Source organism: Bombus pyrosoma, linkage group LG5 (genome assembly GCF_014825855.1).
Source record: "Bombus pyrosoma isolate SC7728 linkage group LG5, ASM1482585v1, whole genome shotgun sequence".
Taxonomy (NCBI): domain Eukaryota; kingdom Metazoa; phylum Arthropoda; class Insecta; order Hymenoptera; family Apidae; genus Bombus; species Bombus pyrosoma.
In genome coordinates, this window is record NC_057774.1 from 1,903,755 (window position 1) to 1,918,358 (window position 14,604).

The following is a 14,604-nucleotide window of genomic DNA, read 5'->3' on the forward strand; positions in this document are numbered from 1 at the left end:
TTGGGAACCCAAAGCTCTATACAATTTTTAGAATGTTAAATAAGTCTTGAGTATATTATACAATATTGATAGCATACAATAAACATTATATCTGAATTAAAGTTGGGGAGAAATTAAAATTGTAATATTTTTTGCAAAATGAAAGAAACTGAAGTTATCACATACAAATCATTTTATAACGAAAAAGTTTGTTGCAAGAGTGTAAGCAAAAAATGTAAGAACGTAATAAATTCGTTTGATAAATCTGGGTTGATTATCATGTATAGATGTACCTACGCGTGAAAGTAGTAACGAGTATACTGTTTTACACCGTTCGTATTAACTGCCCCGATTGTAAAAGTAAAAAGACTTTCAAATGAAATCATACGAAAAACCATAGAAAAGTACGAATCAAACCTTTCGTTTGACATTGTAAAGCAATTCGAAGAATCATTCGGAGCAGATTTTCTCCGTAATTGATCGTAAAAAGTACAGTCGATTCTCTTCTGCTTCTTAAAAGGCAGGAAGGCGTGATCACGATGCAACAACACGCGATGCTTCGTGCACCAAACGATACAGCCTTTGATTTCAGCTATGCCATTCTTATCGATGCTTGATACATGTTCCTGACATGTCTCGCACGAAACGAACTTTTGCGATTCTTGTCCACGATTTTTCAAACATCGCGGTCTAATTGAAAGTTGAAATTGTCGCACTCTCCATTAATTTAACTCGCGATTTTATTTTTATCTCATCATTCTGTTCTCTTTTTAAAATACGATAATTATTTAAAATAAATCGTCATATTGTCTGAACTCTTGTGTATGTTATTAACTTTAATTTTTTAATCTCTTGCCTTACGATCTCTTCAGCATTAAAGCATTTCAGCGTTTGTTGCTATACTAAATCGAATGCAAAATATTGAAATTAATTTTTGTTTATAAATGTTTTATCTAACAAATGAAAACAAAATGTAGGGTTCAGGCCAATATCTGTTACAAAAAAATGTCCCTTTATTATATCAGAACAGTTGGTGGAATAAATGGTGTTATAATTTGACAAGTAGAGTAACCTGGAAAGAGTCAGCCGCCACCAGATTCTATTAAATCAATTTCAATTTTAATTTTTTCAAGTAAATCAGCACAAAAATTATCTGAGGATATTAAAACACTGCTCATAATGCTCGTAAGATGAAAGCCTTTGAATCCTTAGGACTTCTACACACTCTTCACTACAAACATTCATTCTGCTACTCATTCGATTTGAATCTCATTTAAATTCCTTTATTCATTCTCCTGTTTATTCATCAATCCTACCATTTATTCTTCTTTTCAAATTGGTTTTATTCAAAAGGCAATATTATTCAAATTCTTACTTTATTTATTCCTTCGAAATACTCTTTAATTACAATCTTTATATTTTCTTCCGATAACTGGATTTTCTTTATTTTTTAACTTTTTATATAATTCACGATAATCAATAGATATAACGAGGAATTGTACTATTAATGATATGAACAATAAGTATTTTAATTTACAAAATCCTATAGACATTAAAGTGTACCAGTAAGCTGAATGAATTTGGCGGCCCCAAATGCGAGTTTTTACCAAACCAAACAACATTCGCTTGTCCACATTTATTCAAGCAACATTTTCGTTTGTCTCCCCTTCAAAACGATGTTATCGCCAAATTTAAAAAAAAGGGGTATGGATTTGATATCCCCAAATGCGAGCTTTTACAAAAACCAAGCTGCATTCGGTTGTTCACGATTTTTTTACGTTTGTCCATCCAGAATTTTCGTTCGTCCACCCTCGAAAAAGAAGTTATCACTAAATGAAAATTTCAAACAATTTGTAATCAGCGCCCCGTGAACTTTTTCGTTGACTTTCAAGCGAGATATGTTTGTTCACCCAGAATTTTTGTTTGTCCGCCATTTAAAAAAAAAGTTATTGCTAAATGAAAATTTAGAAGGACTGGTACATTTTTTGGGACGGAAAGACAAACGAAAATTTTGGTTGGGTGAATGTGGACATATCGTGGACAAACGAATGTCGTTTGGTTTTTGTAAAAATTCGCATTTGGGGATGCTAACTGCACCCAGCTGTAGTAGTAATGTCATGTCTTAACAATTGCTAAAAATAGTCGAGACTATCGAAAATTTCAGACATTACCTCTTCTTTGATCACTTATCTGTGCTCTCCATTTCCATTATCTTTACGATACTGACCAATCATAAGGCTCCGTTTTGATCTGAAAGCGAATATCTAGAAAACAGAAATTCGCACTGCAACTTCATATCTTAAGATACATATGCCTCTGATTGACTATAGCTTTCAATTTTATATAACATGCCTTTCTGGTTTTATATCTATAATTTCTCACAATGTATTATTCTATCTAGTCGTTTAACTATCATTTTAATTCCGGCAGATACAATAAATTCGATTTTTATGACGTACAACTCTCTCGTTTAAGTGGTGTTTCCTACGAGCGTGAGCGTTAATGAGTTAACATAACTATAGCCGTTCATTATTGATTTGAAGTATAACAAAATGTTGTAATCTGGAAAGCTGTAACGAGTTATAATCTCGCGTGAACACGCGATAGTGACATATAACATATAACGTTTCGAACGTGGTACATAATCTCCATTGCGTTATCGATAACCATCGATGCATAAACTGCCACGGGAGCAAGACAATTTCATTTCTTTCCTCCCTCGCAAGCTACAGAAAAGTTTGTTTGGTATCCAAGAATTGAATGTTTCGAGGAACGAAGATCTTTATAAACGCGAACGTATGTATCTGTTGGTGAGTGAAAAGAGAGTGGGGGTTGGTCGAGCGACGAGAAGGATCGCCATCGCACATAGAGTAGCAGCGAAGCCACGAAACGGAACGGAGGAACCAATTTCAGAGAAGTGGCTACCGGCTAATGGCAATTAGGGGTTGTACGAGTGGCTGGTTGCGGCAGCGCATAAGCGTGCGCTGGAATTTACGAGGCAGACCGCGCGATGGGCAACGTGGTATTATAGATCGTGCTAGATACAACTGGCCTTTTGTTTTCAGTCTCGATCGTTATTAAATTTCTACCGATGAACGGCCAGTAAAATGTAACTAGTCGGTGGTATAGGCTTTATGGGATATAAGACGGGAAAGAACACGCGAACGGACATGCAACGTTATTCTGTCCTTTCTTTAATTTTGTAAATTTAATAAGTACTTTAATAGAGAAAAAGTTATATAAAAGTTTGAACAGCTCGAATTGCTAGTTTCTTGTAATATTTTGACGAGTTGTTTCATAGTATCAAGACATTGTCGTAAGATATATATATATCTTGATGTGAAATTTTAGTTAATTCGATACAACAGATGTATCACATTTTCGTTACTAACCGTATTCGTAGATCACATTCGATAACACGTTAAAGTGGTGAAACAATTATCGTAAACAGAATGTTGCAGCGACTCGTTGGCGTTACACATGCCTTATTCTGCGTGATTAAGGCGATCCAATATTGCATGCAATAATTGCAATCAATAGACGTTCCAAGATTTATCGCTGATGGAAATGGACAGGCGGTACATATATGCATTTACCGTGACAGATGTATACGTTCCAACCTATGAATTTCCGTAGTCAACGCACAAGCGACGACGTTAATAGGAAATTCAATATTCTCTATCGTTCATCCTGCAAAATTGCTCGATATAAGTAGCCGCTGATAATTGCAATGAAACGTTTGCATATGTTATACAACCAATACGTAGCAGTGTGCTGTATATTTAACGAAGAATAAACACATCTAGCATTATACGTGCTTTAAAATATGTTAATGCGTTATATAACATTGAAATTAAATGTTCAATTATAAAGTTGTTAATAAATTTTGCCTAAAGGCAGCATGATCGGGTATATGTAATTACAAACAATTGAATAGCAAGAATTACAGAATTTCATTATTTATCTCAAATTTGTTAAATATTTTATTCTCATGTACGACAAATATTGACTGTAAAGATGAGTAGCTGTATTGCTAAAAACTCCGTGTACGAAAATTGCTATCACTTTTCAAAGTGAGTTATGAAATTTAATATTCCAGACGTAAAACTTGTTACGGAGATTAAAACTCAGAAAGTTTTCAACCCTCTAGACGAACTACCTTAATAATTAAACTTAAGTGATTGAATAGGTTTAAGAGTACGATACGAACGGATGATACTCTTAATTCTAAGTAAGAATATCATAATTTATGTACTTGAGACGTACGATTAACTCTCTGTAACTGAAACTTTATTTTCTTGAATACTTTCGCATTAATTCGTTTCAGTTCGTTTTAATTTAAAGCTCGGAAATTGACAAGAAAATCGTCTAATTTCAATAGGCCGCAAAACACAGGGGTTGTTGACATAACCAAGAAATTAAATAATTGAGATTTACCGCAGTACCGTGCCGTCGGCATTTTAAGAGGTTTCTTCAGCATGTAAGACGCCCTTCTTCGAGCCTCTCCCGCTCGTTTACGCGGCAATAAACGCCCTGAAAGATTCTCCTTAACCCTAAGCAACGTAATATTTCCACGAAACACGTGCGGCTTATACGTTTCTATTCCGTTTCTTTAATTTCGAAGACGCTACTTCTGAAGTTGCCTTGTTCCAACTACTTGGTATAATTTATCGGTTACTTGTCAGTAAAAGTACAATGCTCCGACACTTTTTTGACATACATATACAGCGAATTATAAAAATATTGAAACAATTATTGTAGAGACCTTAATAGTAATTCGTACACTTTTGGCAAATACAAACATTTTCATTAATAATCGACCAAAACCTTCAAAATATATTTATGTAGAGTAATGTACAGCGAGTCGTTAGCGCAACGATGTAAAACACTGCTGACGATCGAGTTGAATATGAACTTGTTACATAGAGTTTAAGAAAGGCCTGTCTCTATTTGCTAAACACGTTCTAGCAACGCTTCCCAGAATTAGACATTCTTGTCTTATCGTCCCCTTGGATTCGTTCACATTATCTCGACGCGTGGAGCACTACGAAAATGGGACGACACGACAGGCGCTTCGTCGGAATAATTTGCAGTTTTCACGAACGACAGAGCCAACAGGATAAGTTCGGAAAGTGGCAGCGCTCGCATAAGTTGGTTAAAGTTAAGTTGTTCAGAGAGAAAATTTGTTTTTGCAACTAGGTGAGAGTTGGTTATATAACGTGCTTTAGAACAAACTATGTCTAGTTAAGAATCTCCTCCCGAAATTGTAATTCCTTCTTACTTATTTCGTTGCATGTTTATCGTGCCGTTATTCGCGTTAAATTATGCTGGTATCGCATCCAATGCTATCTTGTTTTTGCGAGTTTTAATAACTAGAACATTTGAATTATTTTAATATGTTCTTTATGTACTTACACTCACATACAACGCAAATTCAAATTGACTTGTAGTTTTATAGTATACGTACAAGGACTTGGATACAGAACGAAAATTATAAATATGTTTAGGAAGATTATTTAAAAAGATCTTTGGAAAGCTTAGTACGAAATTTAAAAAAAATCAGAAAATTTAGAGATACAGGATACAGAAAATTATTGGAACATACTGGAAAATTAATATCTAGAACGATACAACTGTTCTAGAGAGGATGTTACGTCGTGCATATCTTAGTCGCATATTTTAGGCAGATTTGTGTTCGTTGCGAATTCTAACTGTATAAAATTATTAAGTGAAAAGAGGAGTAGCGTATTACAAATGTTATATTTGTATAATAGCGCAAATCGAGCACTCAATGTCTGAAGTTTCTTGTAAGGTAGTGAAAACAGAGTAGAAACAGAAATTGCTCGCTATCAGTTTCGATCCTTTATGCAACTTAACAAAGTTACAGGGAAATTTGAGTTTTAGAGGAAAGAAAGTTTTCCTGTTAGCTTGGAAGAAATTCAACGATGCATCGAAATTCATATTCAACGTTTTTAGAACGACGGCTACTTCTCAAACAGGAACTAACGAATGCAAAAGTTGCATCGTATTTAGAAAAAGTTATTGCAAATATTAACATTGAAATTAATGTACTACAGTTATATTATACACTTAAAAGGTTCGTGTAGTAAGTGGCCAAGTATTTTCGCGAGCCACTGTATTTGAAATCAAATGAAAAAGATGTTTTTGTCGTACAATCGGTTGACATCGTATCGAATTTTAAAACTACTTTGTTACAAAAGATGGGAAATACGACTTATCATTTTTAAAACGGTGTAGAACAACTTATTATCTTATCGTATGCAAAAACCGACATTTTGTATCTTTTATTTCAGTAAAGCCACTGGTCGTGCAGATTTTGACGAAGGAGCCTCGAGTTTCCGCTGACAAGAACTACGATGTGGAGTGCAGGACAAGTGGTTCTAGACCAGAAGCAGTAATTACTTGGTGGAAGGCGGAAAAGCAGATTAAGAAAATGGCGCAAAATGTAAGCTTTGTCGAGGATAAATACCTAACAATCTCCACAAACGCCGATGTGAAAGCGTACATTTATTTCGTAACGGATTTATTATGAAAATACTGTTCGCGTTACAATGGAAATTGCCTCGTTCTCTATTCACGATGTAATTTTATCGTTCGAACGACTGGATTACAATGCCTAAAGAGAAAGCATGCATCGATGTTGGAAACAATGTGTAATATAACTCGTGATAATTAAAAACGTTCCGCTACCGATAATTGGAATTTTGCAAAATCCAATAGTCCGCTCCGTTCTGTTTTCAATATAATTTCTTTCGCCCAATATTTTGTTTCGAACCTTACTATTATCTCGATGAATGCCGTAAAATTTCTTACCTCCTTTTCTAAAACTGCTCGAGTTTTATACGATAAGCAATGAAAATGAAATTCTTCCATAGATACGAAATCAAATATTTCTTACTGTAATTATATAATATAAATATGTCGCTTTGTCTACATTTACATCAGACATTTAATATATTACTTGTCACATGGCATACTTTCATCTAAGTATCACTCCGTCACTTTCTAGATACATGCTTCTATAAACTCTCATGTCAATTATAACTGTTCGAGGAATATCTAAGCGACTTTCGTTGCCTTCTGTTAGACTTTATGCCTCTATAACCACTTGATAAGCGAAAAATCCCCAATTCCATATATTCGCTACAACTTCTCTGGTGCTGCATAAAACGTTTTCATTGATTTTGGACGGTATTGCCGTCGTTTTAGAAACAAGCTTCGAGCTTCGACAGCATCTACGATGCAAATTGAAGAGAAAAGTAAGGAACACGGAAGGAAAACCGCGAGCTTTACAGAATCAGCAAATCGCAAAAATCGCCAATCGAATCGACCACGTTAGCGTTTCGAGTTGTGGAAGTTACGCATGTGTCAGCGAGGTTCGTGACGCGATTTTAAGGAGAATTCTGGAAATCGATGCGCCACGAGTTTCTCCAGTTCGCAACGGCTCATCGGGAAGTTGGTGCAATGAAGTTATTCCGTTTTTCCAACAAGCGGTCTGCTTCTTTTTTCGTTTCGATCCTGAGTCGACTCGACACCTTCCCCGGTACTGACGAGATAGAACTTCAAATCCACTGGATACTCCCTTTCCATTCCCTTCTTTTTCTACGACTCCTTCCACGCCCCTCGATAAATTACCGAAGACTTTACTTTCATTTCTTATTTGCAACGGGGCTGTTTCTCCTTCGTAATCGTACAATCTGAACGCCGAATTTACTTTTCCTGTGTTTCGAAACGGAAATTCTTTACTTTTCGAAACTTTTCGGCAGTTCGGATTATGCTACATTATCGCGGAGAAAATATGGATAGAAAAAGAAGTGCGAGGAAGCAAATCTTTGCTTAGATTTTATTTTTCTAATTATGTTCATAAAGATATAGACTTGCACGAATCTTTACAATTTAGTAGTTGTAATCGATAATAGTGTAATTCGAAGATATTTACAAAGAATAGTTTTTTAGTTTATTTGAAACCATATGGTAGAGTAAAAAATATGAGAGCTCTGTTCGTTTTGCATGGTGTAGGTGTCACAAATTTCTACTGCTTTTAATATGATACCTAATTATCTTTGATGTTTTAAAATGCTATTTAAGGCTTATCTGATATTCTCCCGCATTAAATTATGCTAGACGCTCCTTATTTTATTTATAACCACGTTATGTCATGTCCATCGGGTATACACATTTATATTTATATACACATTTGCATTTATGTTCATTTTAACCATGCGTTTTAGTTTTATTACACACAGACGCATACAACGTTTAACAAAATAGTCTTCTTAAGAAGATGTCTAAGAAATCGCATCTATAAGGTACAATATTAAGCTTAATCAATAACGCTTATTGAAAGCTAAGAACAAATAACACTAAATTCGCGTCATCGTTGAATCTTTGCTCAAAACAATTACTGTTCGTCGTCAATGATTCTTGCAAAATTCTTAGTCGATTACTGACTTATGCCTAGTTACACTGACAAAACAGAGTAATTCATTTCTTCCTTACTTCGATCATGTACAAAAGAACGGAATAGATAAATTGCGTAGTTCCATAACCCGATCGAAGCGTCAGCTGTTGACGACTGAGAGCGTTATGAAGCGAGGGAAAGCCGCGAAAGATCTGATTTATTTTGCATCATTCACGGAAGAGATAGCCTCAATTTCTGCGCGGATAAGTTTCGCGTTCGCGCGTATCCGGCATAGCGGTCGCACCATCGTAGTCTGCGCACACTATCCTCCCTGCAAGATATATCGACGCTAGTGCTCGACTATCCGCAGAATTTTATCGAGAAATTCGATCGCTCCGCAACGAGGCGAAGCGAACCGAGTCTGTGCGGTTCGTAGCTTACGCTGGAAAAATGAGAGACGAACCGTCAACGTTGAGCGAGCGAGACGAAAAATCAGTGAAATAAACGGATAATGGCGTTGCTGGTCAGAAAGGGTTAGAAAAAGAAAAACAGCAAAAGAGAGAGAGAGAGAGAGAAAGAGACAGAGACAGAGAGAAGAAGTATGGTGGTAGCTCGCGAAGCGACATTCATCCTGACGAACTGTTAGTTCCATTCATCGTGCTCGCGATACTCATGCGGAATACGCGGCTTTTCTCGATACGTATGCCTCGTGGCGCTATCATTAAAATGACATCGCGGAAACGGAAGGTTACGCGGCGCGCTATAAGAGAAACAGAAAGATGAAATCCAGCCAGGAGACAGTCATCGACCTGCCACCCATTTGCTATACTAGCCCGTCTGGTCGAGCTACAGTTTCCTCAATTCCACGCGACTGCATCGTAAATTCTGAAAAATCGTTAATCTATTTTTCAGCCCGTCCCCCCTTCCGTCTCCTGTCGCCGTGCCCCTTTATTTTCTCATTTCTCTTGCGCGGCAATGCAAGCCACTGTCGAATGGATTTTCATATTAAACCAGTGACAAATCGCTCGGATGCTTTCGTTTACGCAACCGGGCCATTACAGCCTACGAAATCTGTTTAGCTTTTAATTGTGTGAAATCAGAAACGTTAATCTTTGTTAGATCGAGGGATTAGGGTAAGTGATGGACAGAGGGTAATGAAAAGCATGAAGCGGACGTTGTTTGATAGAAACGATATACGCTTTGGTTACTACGATACTTCTTCGTAACGAATAGCAATCATCTGAAATTGCTTATTGATGTGAAAAAAATATCAAGTAATGCTTACTCTTTTAAAATAACTTTTTTTTCTAAGAAAATATAATGAAGATTTAATTTCATACAAATAGGAATAGTTTTATATATAAGAAATACCTCTTTTAAAGATATTGATAGCAGCAGCGATATTTATTCACGGTAACTTTGTCAACTCCATGTAAACTTTCAATCATCCGTTTGATCTTTATCTGATATTATCGGTAGCTTTTCTTCTCTTGAAATTCCTCGCTATAAATATCGATCTGAATTACAAAGATAAAAAAGCTGATATTTCGCTTTTTAAATAAAATCCAAAACGTATAATTTGCATTACCCCCTCCGACAAACGTGATCAAACATTCAATTTACATCTGAAAATATTGCTTTCAATTCTAATATTTAATTCATCTCGCTCTGTATCCTACAAAAATGATTCATTTTCCGTAATTTATACATCTACCTTTCACTCTATATCAGAACGTTCAATCGTTCTCGCAATTATAACTAGAATATGGAATATTTTCATTGGCAGTATCCGTTGGAAAATAACGAGAGCCTCAGTGTCCTGAGTTTCGTGCCAAGCATTGACGACGATGGCAAATACTTAACTTGTCGAGCGGAGAATCCCGTTATTTCTGGCAGCGCTTTGGAGGACAAGTGGAGACTGGACGTGCAGTATCAGCCAGTAGTCACTCTGAAAATGGGCAAGACCTTGAATCCAGATGATATCAAAGAGGGTGACGATGTCTACTTCGAGTGCTCAGTCAGGGCTAATCCGAAAGTGTACAAGCTTGCCTGGTTCAAAGACGTAAGTTTCGACATAGTGTATCCTTAAATAATACATTTTAAGGGTATTACGATAAGATGAGCAGCTAGTTGCGTTTCTTTTCATTCTTTTGATTATGATGTATACAACAGTTAGAAGATTATTGGATATTTCTCTTAGAGATTTAATTTTCCTTTATTCCACTTTCTGTGTTCCACGTATTATCACATCTTGTATATTAAAATTAACGAAGAAAATAAACGCTGATAATTTTGATGAGAAATAGCATTAAGTAGATTTATATTTAACGAAGTATTTAACAGGAATGGATAATTTTTTATTAAAAACTTTTACACACAAAGGTTATATTTGATCTAGATTTCAAAGATTAATTCTAAAATAAGCTTCATACCTTTTGCTGTAAAATAATTTACAAATAATAAGATTTTGTAATGTACAGTAATAAAATTTCGCAACTGCCATTACACGGAATAGAGTTATTTGTTGCAGGGCAAAGAGTTAAAGAACAATGCCACGGCAGGTATCGTCCTCAGCGATCATTCTTTGGTACTTCAGCGCATAACCCGATACTCGGCAGGTGATTATACTTGTCTTGTTGCCAATAGCGAAGGGAAAACTGCCAGTAACCCGGTGACTCTTCAAATAATGTGTGAGTTTACGTATCTCTCACTTTTATTTTCTCGATTCTACAAATAAATTTGCTCTTAAATATATCCATCGTTAACTTGATTGATTAATTTCTTAATGTTACGCACAAAATTTAATCGAATGATACTTTATGATACGTGTATTAGAAAATTTTCGGACGCTGTACTATAGAAAAAATTGTTATATAGTTATACATGTATTTTAAGAAAAGAATTGTTGAAGTTCTTTTATCGAACAGTTATTCTTAGAGTAATTTATTCAATTATTCGAATTATATTGCTTCTTTAGTAATATAAATAATTAGTTTATTAGTAATATATAATATAATAAAGTAGTATATAAATAATTAGTTAATTAGCAATATAAATAATTAGCTTCTTAATTAGTACTATAAATAAGAATAAATTATAGAGAAATTAAGACAAACGACAAGAAATTTTTATCTTGTACTTACAAGGAGAAAAATTAAATTACACTAGTTTTTTATTTCACTTGCTAGAATACGAACAAAACTCTATATATACATATATTTCTTCATTGAATACATCTTCTTGCTTCAAATGACTTTCTCAGATTACCACGCTTTTTTACACACTTTAAATAATTTTCTTCGTTCTTAATCTTGGAGTAATCGATCCACGATTGTTTTCGCGAATAAACAAACGCTCCTGTCGCTAACACAATCGGCCAACGAAACTTCGTTGAAACAACGATTCGAAAATTTTACCCAAACAACGGGCAACACCGTTCTCCTGCCGCGCGAGCACAAAAGCGTTCCATTGGCCTGATCTCAAGCCCTGCTTCCACTCGTTAATCACAAGAACAACGGAAGAGGTCGCGAATAGAATTGCGGCTTCGGCTTGATATTCTCTCGCCAATTCTCTAATTTGCCAGCTCTCGCCTCGGCTGTTCGATAATTACTTAATCGATGGCAAGTAGCGGTCGAATACTGGAATCAGAGACTCGAAAGGACCTTTCCTAGCCTCCGTTAGAGAAAATTGGTGTGAAAGGAAGCGGCAAGAGGAACATAGGAGGCAATAAGGACAGAGGATAAAGATAGGATGAGGATAGGGCGGATAGTTTTCTGTAAAACACACAGCACGAGTTATTCTATTAGAATGGTCGGTAGCGGCGTTGGTAGCCCGGCATATCTGCATCTTGTAAATGACCTAAGAGGGAAGGAAGGACTCCGATGCATATTCAATGTATGTAAAGCATAACTGAATATTCATGTGTGGGTGAACGCAGCCTGGCAATGTGCTAAGCCAGGCCGACGCGACGCGAGACAACAGTGGGAGCGCGCCGAGTTAAAGGAAACCGCGAATTCGCCCTAATGTTTTAGGATTTCTCCATCACTCGCTGCTGTTTCGGCCGTTGGCATTGATCCTTGAGTCGAGTCGCTGGAAGAATTTCGAAAATCGAGTTATTTCCGCTGACGAATTTAACTAGCGGTTCGTGTTTTATTCAATCTTTACTTGATCTTTACTCGATAGTGAAATTACTTAAAGAAATAAAATTGTATATGTAAGTCGATAAAAATAATGACAAACACGTGATTCAGAAAGTGTTGGATAAGAGATAACTAACCACTCGCTACCATCTGTTGTTCGCCATCCGAGGATTAATGTTCTCAAGAAACAGGAAATTCAATTATGAAACAGGCGAAAATTATTATCAAGCAGTATCATCCCTCAATTTAGAATAAATAGCCTGTGGATATTTATGGATTCAAAATTTAAACACACAATGCGTAAAGATGTATAAAATATCCAAGGTAAAGTATCCGTAATGATATTTCGTTATATACTCTCCTTTCATTTCTATTCAGAAAATTTGAATTCCCTTAATAATCCACAATCTAATAATGATATCTAACATTTTCATTAAATTCATAATCAAATCGTAATATATCACTGCAACGCGTCGCTCTTCATTTGCAACCTGAGCTGGCAAGCCATCCGTTTAAATGAAATTGATTTACCTAATAGTTCGAGAAGCGAATTTCAAATAATATACAGCTATGCTATACAAAGAACCTACAGTACATCCGTAAGACAACATTATACGCATCTCGATTAACATCAGGCGACTGGTAATGCGTACTAATCAGGAACCGTGTACTGTGCGTTTCACTCGACAAATGCAGTGTCGGTGATACGTCGAGCATCCAGTATCGTCGACTTCTCGTATTAGTAATTAATTCGGCAGTGCATCAAACGCATCAGATTGAAACCAAGCCGTCTGGTGATCCCGTACTTCCGCCGTAAATCATCTCTCGTGCCATTTGGAATTTCCGTATGCCATGGCCTATTGCAAATACCGATGTCAAGGGAATTTCCTATTAGGCGATCGATCGAACTAGTCGCTAGTTCAGTGGTGTCGAGCTTCTTCTTCCGTTTCACGCGCCAACATCTCTCACATTTGGATATTAAACGCTCCCTCGAGCATCGTCTTCTCTAGACGCTTTCCATATCGGTAGTAATTTCTTCTGCTTGAAAGAACAAATTAAGGAAAGGTTGGACTAGATCCTTTAAAAGATTGTAGGTAATTCTGAGGCAATGACAATTCTGGATAGTTGTTTTGTTGCGAATAACCGAGTTTTGAGTGGTAGAGATACAGCCATATTCATAAGCATCGGGGTCCGAAATTATTAATTATCATCTGGATGGAAGATTTATTAAAACTATTAATTGTTATCTGATTTGGAACTTATACAAAGACTATAGAGATTTAATGTAAATAAAGAATTTGTATATTCAACGCTATAATAAAGATTTCATCTTTATGTGCGACAATTTCCAACTTCTTTATTTATATTAAGTCGTTGCTTCTGTTGCTCTAAACATTCAATTCTGGCACTCGTCTTATTAATTTCTCTATTGTATTTGGCGTTTCTTTGAAGGAATCATGAGAAAAAGAAAGAATATCAAGTTTCAGCATTTCTCAAAAAGCAGAGATTTATTTTTCAATATTCTGCATCAGTTTCAACTTTTAATTGTCATTTTACGTAATGTATAGCACGTTAAATTCTAAAAAATGAAATGTATTTATTTTTCATTGTACATCTCAGTTGTAATTGGTATAAAACTCGGAAAATGTTAATTTCCAATGCGGCATAGCCAGGAATAAAGAGCAGGCAAGGAGCATGCGAAAAAGATATTATACCTTTTTGTCATGGACCCTTCGTTTGGTTCCAAGTTTCGATTCAGAATTGGATAAACTTCTCCGAGTTTTACATCCGATATGAAACTTTCCCAATCAGATTTGGGTTAAGAGAAATGATTACTTGATTAAGGCGCAAATATTTGAAGGTGAAGTAGTACAGCTCAAGCATTTCCGAAGACTTTTGCAAGCAAGTTAAACCCATCGGAGAGGTAGCAATTCGCTTGAAAACAATTCATTTACAGCGTGGATACGAGCTCAAGCATCAGGCAATTACTTCGGCAAGTGTCAAGTTAAAAATTGCTTAAATTTTAACGACATCGTATCTGCATAAACGTTCGAAACATTAAAA

General features: G+C 35.9%; 1 protein-coding gene across 2 annotated transcripts in view; it reads left to right on the top strand.

Moving 5' to 3' along the window:
• The window catches only part of LOC122567430 (hemicentin-2-like), a 211,163-nt gene that overhangs the window by 164,200 nt on the left and 32,359 nt on the right, over positions 1-14,604 (top strand). For both annotated transcript variants that reach the window (XM_043725919.1, XM_043725918.1), the window contains 3 exons: positions 6,294-6,445; positions 10,188-10,463; positions 10,932-11,091. In XM_043725919.1, coding sequence (XP_043581854.1) covers positions 6,294-6,445; positions 10,188-10,463; positions 10,932-11,091 — 588 coding nt within the window. The remainder of the gene's footprint in view (positions 1-6,293; positions 6,446-10,187; positions 10,464-10,931; positions 11,092-14,604) is intronic.